The sequence below is a fragment of the Periplaneta americana genome, chromosome 15 (genome assembly GCF_040183065.1).
Source record: "Periplaneta americana isolate PAMFEO1 chromosome 15, P.americana_PAMFEO1_priV1, whole genome shotgun sequence".
Lineage (NCBI taxonomy): Eukaryota > Metazoa > Arthropoda > Insecta > Blattodea > Blattidae > Periplaneta > Periplaneta americana.
Window position 1 is genome coordinate 45,264,335 of NC_091131.1, and position 13,815 is coordinate 45,278,149.

At 36.0% G+C, this 13,815-nt stretch overlaps 1 protein-coding gene across 7 annotated transcripts in view; it reads right to left on the reverse strand.

The window, feature by feature from the left end:
* LOC138714845 (peroxisomal acyl-coenzyme A oxidase 3-like) overlaps nucleotides 1–13,815 on the reverse strand; it is a 56,105-nt gene that overhangs the window by 4,013 nt on the left and 38,277 nt on the right. For 5 of the 7 annotated variants that reach the window (XM_069847037.1, XM_069847039.1, XM_069847036.1 and 2 more), the window contains 2 exons: nucleotides 12,701–12,836; nucleotides 8,086–9,348 (listed from right to left, as the gene is read on the reverse strand). In XM_069847037.1, the coding sequence (XP_069703138.1) occupies nucleotides 9,089–9,348; nucleotides 12,701–12,836 (396 nt within the window). In that variant the 3' untranslated portion in view covers nucleotides 8,086–9,088. Of the gene's footprint in view, nucleotides 1–8,085; nucleotides 9,349–12,700; nucleotides 12,837–13,815 lie in introns of those variants that run through there. The other 2 variants (XM_069847034.1, XM_069847035.1) reach the window with 2 other exon arrangements.

Genomic DNA, 13,815 nt, shown 5'->3' on the forward strand with positions numbered 1-13,815 from the left:
AGTTATTTTTCTGAACACATTGCAATATCCGTGACAGAGATCCCACTATACTACAATTCTTTCTCCTTGCCATTGTCTGATTTGTTTCCCTGTACCAATGTCGCTGATACACTAAATAGTACCCTATTCCCCATGCCCATGTCACTGGTACCACACCCTTGCTCTTGCCCTCACACAAATAACAAATAGCCCTATTATCAGTGCCAAGATTAGGTAGTTTGATGGGGAGACAGATTAGTAACATATAATGTCGGATTCAAAATATTCTCAAGGAATAGACCGAACAGCATATTTCGAAGTAACTGTATTATTTATTGGGTTATTTTACGATGCTGTATCAAAGCTAAGGTTATTTAGCATCTGAATGATATAAAGTGAAACAAGTCCAGCACCGAAAGTTACCCAGCATTTACTTGTATTGGGTTGAGGGAAAACCCCTGAAAAACCTCAACCAGGTTAACTTACCCCAATCGGGATTCGAAACCGGGCCACCTGGTTTCGTGGTCAGATGCGCTAATTGGTACGTACTCCACAGATGTGGACAAGTAACTGTATTTCAGATCATAAATTATACAAGTAATTGACGAAGAAAATAAAAACATCATCTATTTAAAAATATTTATAAATACTGTAATAGAAAATGAGGTTTAAATAGCGAGTTATTTTAACACTTACATTGCATTGTATATCAACTGCAGGTGATGGCGAACTTATCGATATTTCTTCATATTTCATGATGGTGACTCGATAGATTGAAGCAAGACCAATCTGTCCAGTCGAATTGGTTCATGGCAGACAGTAGGTACATATTATATGTCTTCACTTTGCTAAAAGTAGGAAATAATCTTTCTGCTGTATACGTTATTACAGGCAGAACAGGAAGAAGGTGAAGCATTGTCAATTAAATTTTCCACCCCTTTCCTAAGATTTATCTTTCAGTATCACATTGTTACTCATTATACCTATTGTTAATCATAGTGTAATTATAAAAGAAAAGGAATTATACAGCCACTTCAAATGCATACAATTCACACGTTGAACTTTTTAAATTAGTATTTAATGATACTATATGAATTGTGTTATCTAGTATTGGTGATGTTGATGATGACAAAATGAGTCTGAGGATTCGCCACGGCATTACCAGCCTTTCGCCTTACAGTTGGGGAAAATCTCGGCAAGAAATTGTCACGTAATAAACCCAAGTGGGCTTTGAACCCATACCCAAAAACAGTCTTGCATTAATAAGCAAAAGTGCTACTACCTCAGCTAAAGTGGTGGCCACAATGAACTTTCGATTCCTACAAACAAGTAAACAAAATATACTAAATAATGGTCTTCCTAGCTTCCATAATAAAAGCTTACTTATTCCATGTGATACTTAAATACACTTTTGTTTCAGGTATAATTTTTTTTTTTTTAATTTTCTTCACGTAATACCTTACTCCAGCATTTCCCAAAGTGTGGGTCACGACCTCCCGGAGGTTCGTGTAAAGAACTGAGGGGGGTCGCGAGATGATTTAGAAAATAAAAGAAAAAAATTCCCTATTAACACATTTATGTTGTATTCATAAACATAAAAGTGAACATAAAAATAAAATAAAAAAATTTCAGTAGTTATAGCTAAAGTAAAAAATAATTAATGCTATAAATGTGTCTGTTTTTGAGAAAGTAGCTTCTGAAATCTTCGCTCTGTATTCAATATGCAAACAATTGTATCATTTTCAATTTCAAGGAGATTTCTCACTTTTGTTTTGATGGAAATCATAGACTGGAAACTTGTTTGTTTATGCATGTGTGAGTGTATATGTGCGTGTGTGTGTATTATCGAATCTGACGATGTCATATCCAGGCCTTGTACACTGGTTTCTGACAAATAAATATTATTATTATTATTATTATTATTATTATTATTTTGCATAAATACGAGTTTGCAAATGCTATCAAAACTATAAGAGTTCCTTTTGCAAGCTCGTGGTATTCTGACATTCTTTTGATCTAAAACTAATCTAGGCTGTGAAAAAATTATACTTTTAAACTTCCATCAATAAGCACTTATTTTAACAAGTCTTTTCCTTGATTTTTTTTTTTTTTTTAATTTCAACCAGTTAAATGCAACTGTTAGAAACGGATTCAGTATCTACAGTATCTGTCACTGTCATAATTGTTTTGACTTTCTTCCAGAAGATATCCAAAAAGGTCTTGTTTAAAATTGTGCAAAGTTGATTGTATGTCTGCAAAAACAAACTAAGAATTTGTCGTGTCATACGATATGTAGCTAAATTTTCCGTGAGTTCTTTAATCCACTGGAATGAATAAATTTTCTTTTTGTCCAGTAACGTCTACCAGAAAACAAGTTTCCTTATCAATCAATCTTCTTAATGTATCCAGCTGTTAGCTGACAACATAAAGTCCACTATAGTCCACTGTAGTCTATTCAGTTGTTGTTTTTCACGAGAAATGAGGGGTATTTTGATCGGTGTTCACAAGTTTCCTTAACTACTATTTCAAGTGTTCTAAGTGTTTGAAAAAAATTTGTCACAAAGAAAGCCAATCTAAGAAGCCAAAAATAAATGAAATAGTATATTACCAAAAAAGATTGAGAAGTGCTTTTTGCAAAATCAAGGACAAGTTTGAAAAACGAGCACAGCGAGTTTTTCATTTTCCGAGATTTTGTAATGCACTTCACAAACATGTATTGTACAACATTTTTTGCACGTTCATATTTTTAAACTTGCTTTGATGATTCGCCCATTACTGGTGGAATCAAAACAACTCCAATAGATTCTATGAGATTCCTCACTAATATTAACAGCATCAAAATGACAATAGAAGAAAAAGCACTGATTCAATATGAAAAACTTATCAGATTACCAGCAAACGATTGGCATTCATACAGTCCTCTCTGTAGATTGAAAACTCAAAAAAGTTTCATATCCATTGTTCAAGAATTAAAACAGAAAATCAATATCCCGAATCTAAAAGAAAACTTACAAATTAAACCAAACCCTTTAACTCTATTAAATATAGAATATAATCTAAATTTAACAGAAGAAATACTGAAATCAGAAGTAAACACTGAAATACTGAAACAATTGTCTTTAGAGACAATTAATATTAGGTACCCTCCACAAAACTGGCTTCATTTATACACTGACGGATCCTTGATTTCCAGAGAACAAGGTGCCCGTGCAGGTGTTACATGCTGTCTCTTCTCACTTTATAGATCTCTTGGATATGGAACAACAAGTTTTGATGGAGAAATCACTGCAATAAGTGAAAGTCTCAGGAATCTCCTCTGTCACATCAACAAATTTAAAAATGCAGTTATATTGTCAGACTCCAAAGCAGCTATTCTATCAATAATCTCTAAACACACACTTTCATCTCAAACAGCAGAAATAAATAAAATGCTCTCTCAATTAATATCACTCAATAAAAGAATTGTATTACAATGGATACAATCCCATTGTGGAATCCTGGGAAACGAGAATGCGGATGCTTTAGCAAAGAAGGGCAGCACTGCTACTTACAGACCTGTTACTAAATTTACGTATTACTCTGTTAAGAGATTTATTAAATCTACATACTTAGACTTCAACAAACAAAATTTGATAACTCAATCCCAAGGGAAAAAATGGAACTCTCGGCATCAAAATCCACAGTTAATTCCCGATTTACCACGAAAATCGTCTGTAGCTGCATTTATATTGGCAACAGGCCATGATTGTTTGGCCAAACACCTGCATAGAATTGGAATATATCAGTCCCCTAACTGCCCATTGTGCAACTCAAACCAAGAAATGGATTCGGAACACCTCAAAATCTGTGCTTCAGTGGTTGGTCATGATAATATCTTTGAAAAATATTGGAGTGCAAGAGGTCAAATGACTTTATTGTCAAACGCCTGGCATTAGAATACAACAACAACATTTTTTGCACGTTCATATTTTTAAACTTGCGAATACAATATATTTTGCACTGAAAATTTAGAGCAATATTATTCCAAAGCCTTCGCAAAATTGCACTGTAATGGTACCTAACTAAGTAGCCATAAGCACACTATAATGGGTTTATTTCAGTATAGTTTTATGTTATGAAGAATGGTTCCCCTAGCAACAAGTTTCTGTGTGAGAATTTTAAGGTCGGGTGCACACTGAATCATATGCAGTGCAGTGCGATGCGATGCGACATTTTGTCTGTTGGTACTTGTCTCCCATTGATTTCTTATGATGTGGTGCACACAGAATCAGACGCGGCACGACGGTCTCGAACAGACACGGAGTGACAACATCAAATGGCTGCTTGAAGTTCGTACCGAGGAGACTGTCTGATAGCTGCAGTGTACTGCGCATGCGTTAGTAGTGGCTATGATTGCAAGCTTTTACTATCTACAAATTACTATTGTTGTGTAGTGCAAATTATTCATAATGGAGCTCGATGTGAATAAATTAGTTGTTTTAGTACAGGAAAGATACTTTCTGTACAATCTTTGAAACAATATCACGACAATAATGTGGTTTCTAAAAATATGTGACAAATTGCAAATGAGAATGAAAACACCACGTGAATAATAATTTATTAATAATAATAATTTGTAGTAGGCCTACTTATCTGCTCTATACTATAACTCATTATTGATTTAATATATTATTTTTCTTTATTGTGAGTCGTGAAGTAGTCATAAAATGACGTTTGTGCACTACTTTAGTAGTATTTAATTTTAAGACGCTTTCAATCCTATAGATTTTTAGGCATAGGCGTCCTTGGGGAAATAATAACCAAACACAATAGAATTTCTCATGTAGACAGTCTTCTTTCATTGATGCCATTTTCCAGGTCCACACAGCCAGCAAATCAGTTGTTGCGAGCAGATCGTGTTAAACTGTTGTGAGGCGTTGTAAAGTAAAACATCTTGTCGCGCTGTGCCATGTCGCATCTGATTCTGTGTGCACCCGACCTAACAACAATAGCTGTAAATACAACAAATAACACGATCGTGCAAAAAATAGGTTTACATATTGCAGTTTCTCGTCTTGCAGATATCGAAACATTAGAAGTTGGGTGGTATCTACTGGTTTCGAGAAAAATTATCGTTATTCACGATCTTACAGGCATTTGTATTTTTCGAATGCAATTAAACCAAACCCTTTAACTCTATTAAATATAGAATATAATCTAAATTTAACAGAAGAAATACTGAAATCAGAAGTAAACACTAAAATGCTGAAACAATTGTCTTTAGAGACAATTAATATTAGGTACCCTCCACAAAACTGGCTTCATTTATACACCGACGGATCCTTGATCTCCAGAGAACAAGGTGCTGGTGCAGGTGTTATGTGCTGTCTCTTCTCACTTTATAGATCTCTAAACAACAAGTTTTGATGGTGAAATCATTGCAATAAGTGAAAGTCTCGGGAATCTTCTATGCCACATCAATAAATTTAGGAATGCAGTTATATTATCAGACTCTTGGCTGCAAAAGAGTATCTGTCGGATACAGGGGGGAGAGCCATTAATCCTTCCCATTGAAGGCTTTAAGGAACCAACCTGGACAAATACCCAATGTCCCATCCCTACCTTCCCGTGGTGCAGCTGTTAGTAAGCATAATTTTACAAGTTGAACTAAAGGGAGGGGCTACTCATCAATTAGCACTGGTCAGCTTGATGAGTTAATGACTGATTTTGGTATAATTTTCCTCTATTCAATACCTAATTCCCTCTTTACCCTTTCCTATCCAGTCCTCTGACTGAACTCTTATTTTCTTCGACCCCAACGGCATTAGAGCATTCGAGGCCTAGGGGTTCATTTCACTTTCCTTCCTCCTCTTTCTACTTTTCTGTTCCTAGTGCTGACCTGCTATGGCACTAAAATCGTCCTCCAGTGGCTTAAGGAGGGAAAGCTGGTGATCAACAAGATCTCCCAGCTAGGTCCAATGGACCCATCGACCAACAGCAGGTGTGGTCCTCCAGACATTCTGGGGGTTGTGTGTGAATGAAGTAGCCACCAAAACGCTAAAATATGTTGTTCACTTAAATCGGCTACAACTTGCCATTTTCACTCTCAGCATTCATACAGTCCTCTCTGTAGATTGGAAACTCAAAAAAGTTTCATATCCATTGTTCAAGAATTAAAACAGAAAATCAATATCCCGAATTTAAAAGAAAACTTACAAATTAAACCAAACCCTTTAACACTATTAAATATAGAATATAATCTAAATTTAACAGAAGAAATACTGACATCAGAAGTAAACACTGAAATACTGAAACAATTGTCTTTAGAGACAATTAATATTAGGTACCCTCCACAAAACTGGCTTCATTTATACACCGACGGATCCTTGATCTCCAGAGAACAAGGTGCCCGTGCAGGTGTTACGTGCTGTCTCTTCTCACTTTATAGATCTCTTGGATATGGAACAACAAGTTTTGATGGAGAAATCACTGCAATAAGTGAAAGTCTCAGGAACCTTCTATGCCACATCAATAAATTTAGGAATGCAGTTATATTATCAGACTCTAAAGCAGCTATTCTATCAATAGTCTCTAAACACACACCTTCATCTCAAACAGCAGAAATAACTAAAATTCTCTTTCAATTAATATCACTCAATAAAAGAATTGTATTCCAATGGATACCATCCCATTGTGGAATCCTGGGAAACGAGAATGCGTATGCTTTAGCAAAGAAGGGCAGCACTGCTACTTACAGACCTGTTACTAAATCTACGTATTACTCTGTGAAAAGATTTATTAAATCTACATACTTAGACTTCAACAAACAAAATTTGATAACACAATCCCAAGGGAAAAAATGGAACTCTCTGCATCAAAATCCACAGTTAATTCCCGATTTACCACGAAAATCGTCTGTAGCTGCATTTAGATTGGCAACAGGCCATGATTGTTTGGCCAAACACCTGCATAGAATTGGAATATATCAGTCCCCTAACTGTCCATTGTGCAACTCAAACCAAGAAATGGATTCGGAACACCTCAAAATCTGTGCTTCAGTGGCTGGTCATGATAATATCTTTGAAAAATATTGGAGTGCATGAGGTCAAATGCCTTTATTGTCAAACGCCTGGCATTAAAAACCAACCAACCAACCAACCATATTGTCAGACTCCAATGCAGCTATTCTATCAATAGTCTCTAAACACACACTTTCATCTCAAACAGCAGAAATAACTAAAATACTCTCTCAATTAATATCACTCAATAAAAGAATTGTATTACAATGGATACCATCCCATTGTGGAATCCTGGGAAACAAGAATGCGGATGCTTTAGCAAAGAAGGGCAGCACTGCTACTTACAGACCTGTTACTAAATCTACGTTTTACCCTGTGAAAAGATTTATTAAATCTACATACTTAGACTTCAACAAACAAAATTTGATAACACAATCTCAAGGGGGAAAAAATGGAACTCTCTGCATCAAAATCCACAGTTAATTCCCGATTTACCACGCAAATCGTCTGTAGCTGCATTTAGATTGGCAACAGGCCATGATTGTTTGGCCAAACACCTGCATAGAATTGGAATATATCAGTCCCCTAACTGCCCATTGTGCAACTCAAACCAAGAAATGGATTCGGAACACCTCAAAATCTGTGCTTCAGTGGCTGGCTGTGATAATATCTTTGAAAAATATTGGAGTGCAAGAGGTTAAATGACTTTATTGTCAAATGCCTGGCATTATAAAACAACAACAACAACAACATTTTTCGAATGCGGTTAATTAATGGTATGGTAATGGGGAAGTGGGGTAGTAAACAAATGTCTCACCAAAAGTGGGTCGCACCTTCAAAAAGTTTGGGAACCACTGCCTTACAGTATGATTCTTTCTTCATGGCCTGCCCAACGTAAGCAGTGAAGTGCCACAAAGAAAGAATCATACTGTAACTTCCTACATTTATAATTTTAATAGACTGAAATATCAATATGATGTTGAAATATAATATTCAAACATCTTTCATTATTTCACCATATACCACTCTCTACCTTACCACATAAAAGAGGTAATTGCGTTTTATGTTATACTAAAGCTATAACAACATGTTTATAAAAACATTCTAAGAGAATCCATTTCCTTTATTATAACAGTGTAAAAATATATTGTACAAAAATAAAAACCATTCCATACTTTAACAGTAACTTAAAACTATATCTCCACATACAGGTACGCAAATATGGTATTCTTGTAAAACAATACCTCTTACCACCATTTAAATTGCCATACTCCAATATTTGTGTTCACCACTGAAATTCTGAAATAACGTTTCTTTTAAAGAGTTTGTAACTTTCCTACATTGTGTGTTCTATCCATTGACAGAAATGTGACTTTAAAAGTAAATGTTAAGATGATAGCCACACACATATCAATAATGTTGAAATAATGCAAGAAGGATGAGCTTCCTCAATGTGTCACTGCAAGAAAGCGACATCATACTTCTGTCATTTTACGTACAGCAAAACAGCTAACTTTAGGTATTCATTTCAATCCATACCGACAGACCCAAAAGCAAATCTGAAAGAGGGATAAATTATCCTGTCTAATATCCCAGCAATATTCTTCGAGTCCATAGAAAGCAATTCTGCTAACTGATACAATTTATTATATCAACTCCAATTACAGTATTATACTCTATATTTATGTCTCTTTTCAAAAACAAGAACCTTTATGTTTCTCAGCTCTAGGTACTCTTCAACTTTCAAATTTATTGTACCAGAATATTAAATAAAAGTTAGTCCAAATATTTTTACAATCTATATATTAATAAAACACCTATATCTTCTCTCTTCTGCCAATGATGCTCCTAATTTTCAAGTGTTGTGTTTTTAATGCAGTATTTCAATAGCAATGAAGAAAGTCCAATGCAAGCCAAAGTTATTTCTTTCCCTCAAATTGATCTTCGTGATTTATTATTTTTATGGGAGCACTAAATATTGTGAAAGATGAAATGCTAATTCGTAACAACTCTTGCAAAATTAAAGTAATGATTCACAAAAAAAAAAAAACAAAGATCACGATAAGATCTGTAGGTAATATTTTGCTCACCTCTCTCTCTCTGATATGAACTCAAAGCTTGGATCGCTCACGCCAGTAAACCACATCTTGCCACCAAGATGGTCTCTCAAACACTTGTGGGCTCTGGAATAAGAAGGCTTGAAGGTTTTCATACACCTTGCCGTCAGACTTCCCAAGTACTGAGTTAAGGGCGAAGTCCGGAGGCGCAATAACATCTACCAGAGCAATAGCATCAGGTTTCAGCTTTGTGAAGAGATATAAAATTCCTTCTCGAATCAGCTGTGCTGGCTCAAGTCCACTTATGTAAGATCCTGAAATAAACAATATCAACAAATCTGTTTTGTATGTATAACAATCAAATTTATTTAATTGTAATAGAGAAATATGCAATGCTAATGACTGTAATTAAATTACACTTTATTGTAGACAATGTTGTTTCAAATAACATTGGGTTAATTATGCATTTCTTTTAAATCTGTGTGTTATATTCCAGCTCCAATGAAGTTCCCTCCTCTACCCGCAGTGGTGTGTAAATCAGATAAAGGTGGGGGGGGGGGGTTAAGCATAATAAGAAAGACAATGATTTCTACCATATTTTATATTTATAGTAGTGTACAATGTGGGGCTAAGACAGTTGAAGTTACAGGAGAATGGAGAAAGTTACACAATGCAGAACTTCACGCATTGTATTCTTCACCTGACATAATTAGGAACATTAAATCCAGACGTTTCAGATGGGCAGGGCATGTAGCACGTATGGGCGAATCCAGAAATGCATGTAAAGTGTTAGTTGGGAGGCTGGAGGGAAAAAGACCTTTGGGGAGGCCGAGACTTAGATGGGAGGATAATATTAAAATGGATTTGAGGGAGATGGGATATGACAGAGAGTGGATTAATCTTGCACAGGATAGGGACCAATGGCGGGCTTATGTGAGGGCGGCAATGAACCTGTGGGTTCCTTAAAAGCCATTTGTAAGTAAGTAAGTTATATTCCAGCTGCTAAAAGAACTTCTTTTCTAGTCCTTGTAAAACAAGGTAGGAAATGTTATAGAATTTAACATGCGATTCAGGGATATTGTTTGCATTAATGTGACAATCCTTCAGTACAGATGTATTTTTAGACCTGATATTTCCCGTACAAAAGCACTATGGTCCAGTAGAGGAATGAGTCACATGAAGGAATGTAATGGTAAGTCTTGTGTTTGCCTTATGAGCGGTAAGACATAACAATAAAGTTCTCTGCAATATAGTTAAAATTTTTTTTAAAATTTTAGTTGGTTATTTAACGATGCTGTATCAACTACTAGGTTATTTAGTGTCGATGAGATTGGTGATAGCAAGATGGTATTTGGCGAGATGAGGCCGAGGATTCGCCATAGATTACCTGGCATTCACCTTACAATTGGGGAAAACCTCGGAAAAATCTCAACCAGGTAATCAGCCCAAGCAGGGATCGAATCCACGCCCGAGCGCAACTTCAGATCGGCATGTAAGTTAATTTTATTTTTCCACATCAAAGTACTCCATCTTTTTTGGGTTGGTTTTAAAAAATGGGAACAAAGACAGAACTGGTCAGTATTATGCAGAAGCAAAACACCCAACAGCAGAAACGTGCTATTAACAGTAAGTTATTCTACTCCACATCGATGGTGTACTTATTTGTATGACACAAAAGTCATCTCCCTGAGTAGACAAGCAGTCAGAATTTTTTTTCTGAGAATCCAACTACAATATTGTGGGCAGAGAATCTATTTTTCGCCACGAATCATCTTGTGAATATTGTTTTATGAATGGTCAGTAAATATTGAACTTTGAGAGATGAAATTAGATTTATTATTTCGACGCTTCTTTCTTTCATAATGGGAATAACTAAGAATGTCTGTCCTATTGAAAATAATTTCCCTTCTTTAAAGATTGTTCAGAATCTAAATCTGATACACTTATAGCATTGTTCTTTCATGTCCATACAATGCTACAATGCTGAGCCCTTCAAACTCACTACTTTCACTTTATACACTTTTTCCTGCTGTTACTCGTCAGAAGCCTCTTTAATCCTTATCCCATAGAGATATTTACATTTCATGTTGAATCTTTCGTACACTACTTTTAACACTTGAATATAAATAATTGATTAAATGGCGATCTTATTCGTGTTAATTGTGTAAGCATGTGCGGGTTACAGCTGTTTCGGTGCTTCTTCACACCATCCTCAGAGTCTACTAGATCTCGGCATCATCTCGAACTTCACTGCCTGTTGTGTGGGTGTGTTTGATTGTTGAAAAGTGTTGAAATGTGGTGTCAAATAGTGTGTGTGTTCTGAAATTGATCTGTGTGTTGAGAATTTAATCAGGGTGTGTTTTAGTGGGTCTGTATATTTCTGTTCTCTAAACACACACCTTCATCTCAAACAGCAGAAATAACTAAAATGCTCTCTCAATTAATATCACTCAATAAAAGAATTGTATTCCAATGGATACCATCCCATTGTGGAATCCTGGGAAACGAGAATGCGGATGCTTTAGCAAAGAAGGGCAGCACTGCTACTTACAGACCTGTTACTAAATCTACGTATTACTCTGTGAAAAGATTTATTAAATCTACATACTTAGACTTCAACAAACAAAATTTGATGACAGAATCCCAAGGGAAAAAATGGAACTCTCTGTATCATAATCCACAGTTAATTCCCGATTTACCACGAAAATCGTCTGTAGCTGCATTTAGATTGGCAACAGGCCATGATTGTTTGGCCAAACACCTGCATAGAATTGGAATATATCAGTCCCCTAACTGCACATTGTGCAACTCAAACCAAGAAATGGATTCGGAACACCTCAAAATCTGTGCTTCAGTGGCTGGTCATGATAATATCTTTGAAAAATATTGGAGTGCAAGAGGTCAAACGCCTGGCATTAGAAAACAACAACAACAACAACAACATATTTCATATTGTTCTAGTGTGTTGAGTTTTTGGTTTTTGGGTTGTATGTGTAGGATTTCCATGTCTGTATTTATGTTATTGTGTGTGTGGTTAGCATTAGTTATGTGTTCGGCATATGTAGATGTATTGTGTCCTCTGGTTATTGCTTTAATGTGTTCTTTGTATCGAGTTTGGAATGATCTGCCTGTCTGTCCAATGTAGAAACTGTCGCAACTATTGCATGTGACACACTAAAACACACCCTGATCAAATTCTCAACACACCGATCAATTTCAGAACACACACACTATTTGACACCACATTTCAACACCTTTCAACAATCGAATGCACCCACACAACAGGCAGTGAAGTTCGAGATGATGCCGTGAACTAGTAGGCTCTGAGGATGGTGTGAAGAAGCACCGAAACAGCTGTAAGCCGCACATGCTTACACAATTAACAAGCGTAAGATCGCCATTTAATCAATTATTTATATTTACATTTGTTTTCAAAGCAAGGACATTTGATTGTACGAGAACAGTTGGCCAGATTTTTTAGTCAAGATTTTTTTATGTATTGCAAATATACAGAACTCAAATTCCAGTTTTATTTTCCTTTCATAGGAAGGCAACCTAGGGATTTTATTTCCACTTAAAAATTAATTGCTCCAGTCAGATTTTCAGCAATCAATGGCAAGCGGAGTCGAGCTATAAATCAATTAATACAGAATATTTTAATATTACCTTGATAAAGAGTAGCAAGGTGCTTCTCAAGACTCCAGGCACCATACAGAGAACACAGGTTTGTAAGTACGGCTTTAACTTTTGGATCAATTCCATCAGCTGTTGCACACAACCAAAATCTCTGTAGTATGAAATGCTGAAAAGAAATAATGAAAGAAAGAAAGTAAGAAAAAAAAAGTACGACATTCTACATATTTTTGTGGCAAGTTGTGATTCATTGTCATTTCATTATTTAGTAGTTTATTTACTAAAATTAAAATTTGACTGGCTGCAAAAGGGTATCTATCGGATACAGGGGGGAGAAACATTAATCCTTCCCATTGAAGGCCTCAAGGAACCAACCTGGACAAATACCTAATGCCCCATCCCTACCTTCCCGTGGTGCAGCTGTTAGTAAGCATAATTTTACGAGTTGAACTAAAGGGAGGGGCTACTCATCAATTAGCACTAGTCAGCTTGATGAGTTAATGACTGAATTTGGTATAATTTTCCTCTATTCAATACCTAATTCCCTCTTTACGCTTTCCTATCCAGTCCTCTGACTGAACTCTTACTTTCTTCGACCCCGATGGCATTAGAGCATTCGAGGCCTAGGGGTTCATTTCACTTTCCTTCCTCCTCTTTCTACTTTTCTGTTCCTAGTGCTGACCTTCTATGACACTAAAATCGTCCTCCAGTGGCTTAAGGAGGGAAAGCTGGTGATCAACAAGATCTCCCAGTTAGGTCCAATGGACCTGTCGACCAACAGCAGGTGTGGTCCTCCAGACATTCTGGGGGTTGTGTGTGAATGAAGTAGTCACCAAAACGTTAAAATATGGTGTTGACTTAAATCGGCTACAACTTGCCATTTTCACTCCAATATGAAATGAGTACCATTAAGGTAAAATTATCTGGAGGTAAAATAGTCTGCCAATAATGGATGCGGAACACCTCAAAATCTGTGCTTCAGTGGCTGATGAATTGATCACTTCTTTAGCAACTCAAAAGCATAAACTTCAGATATTATGTATAACTGAACATCATATGAAGCAACAGGAAATACTACAACTGTCTTTACATGGATATGTATTAGGTTCTCATTTCTGTAGAGATGTCTTCCAAAAAGGGGGTGCCTG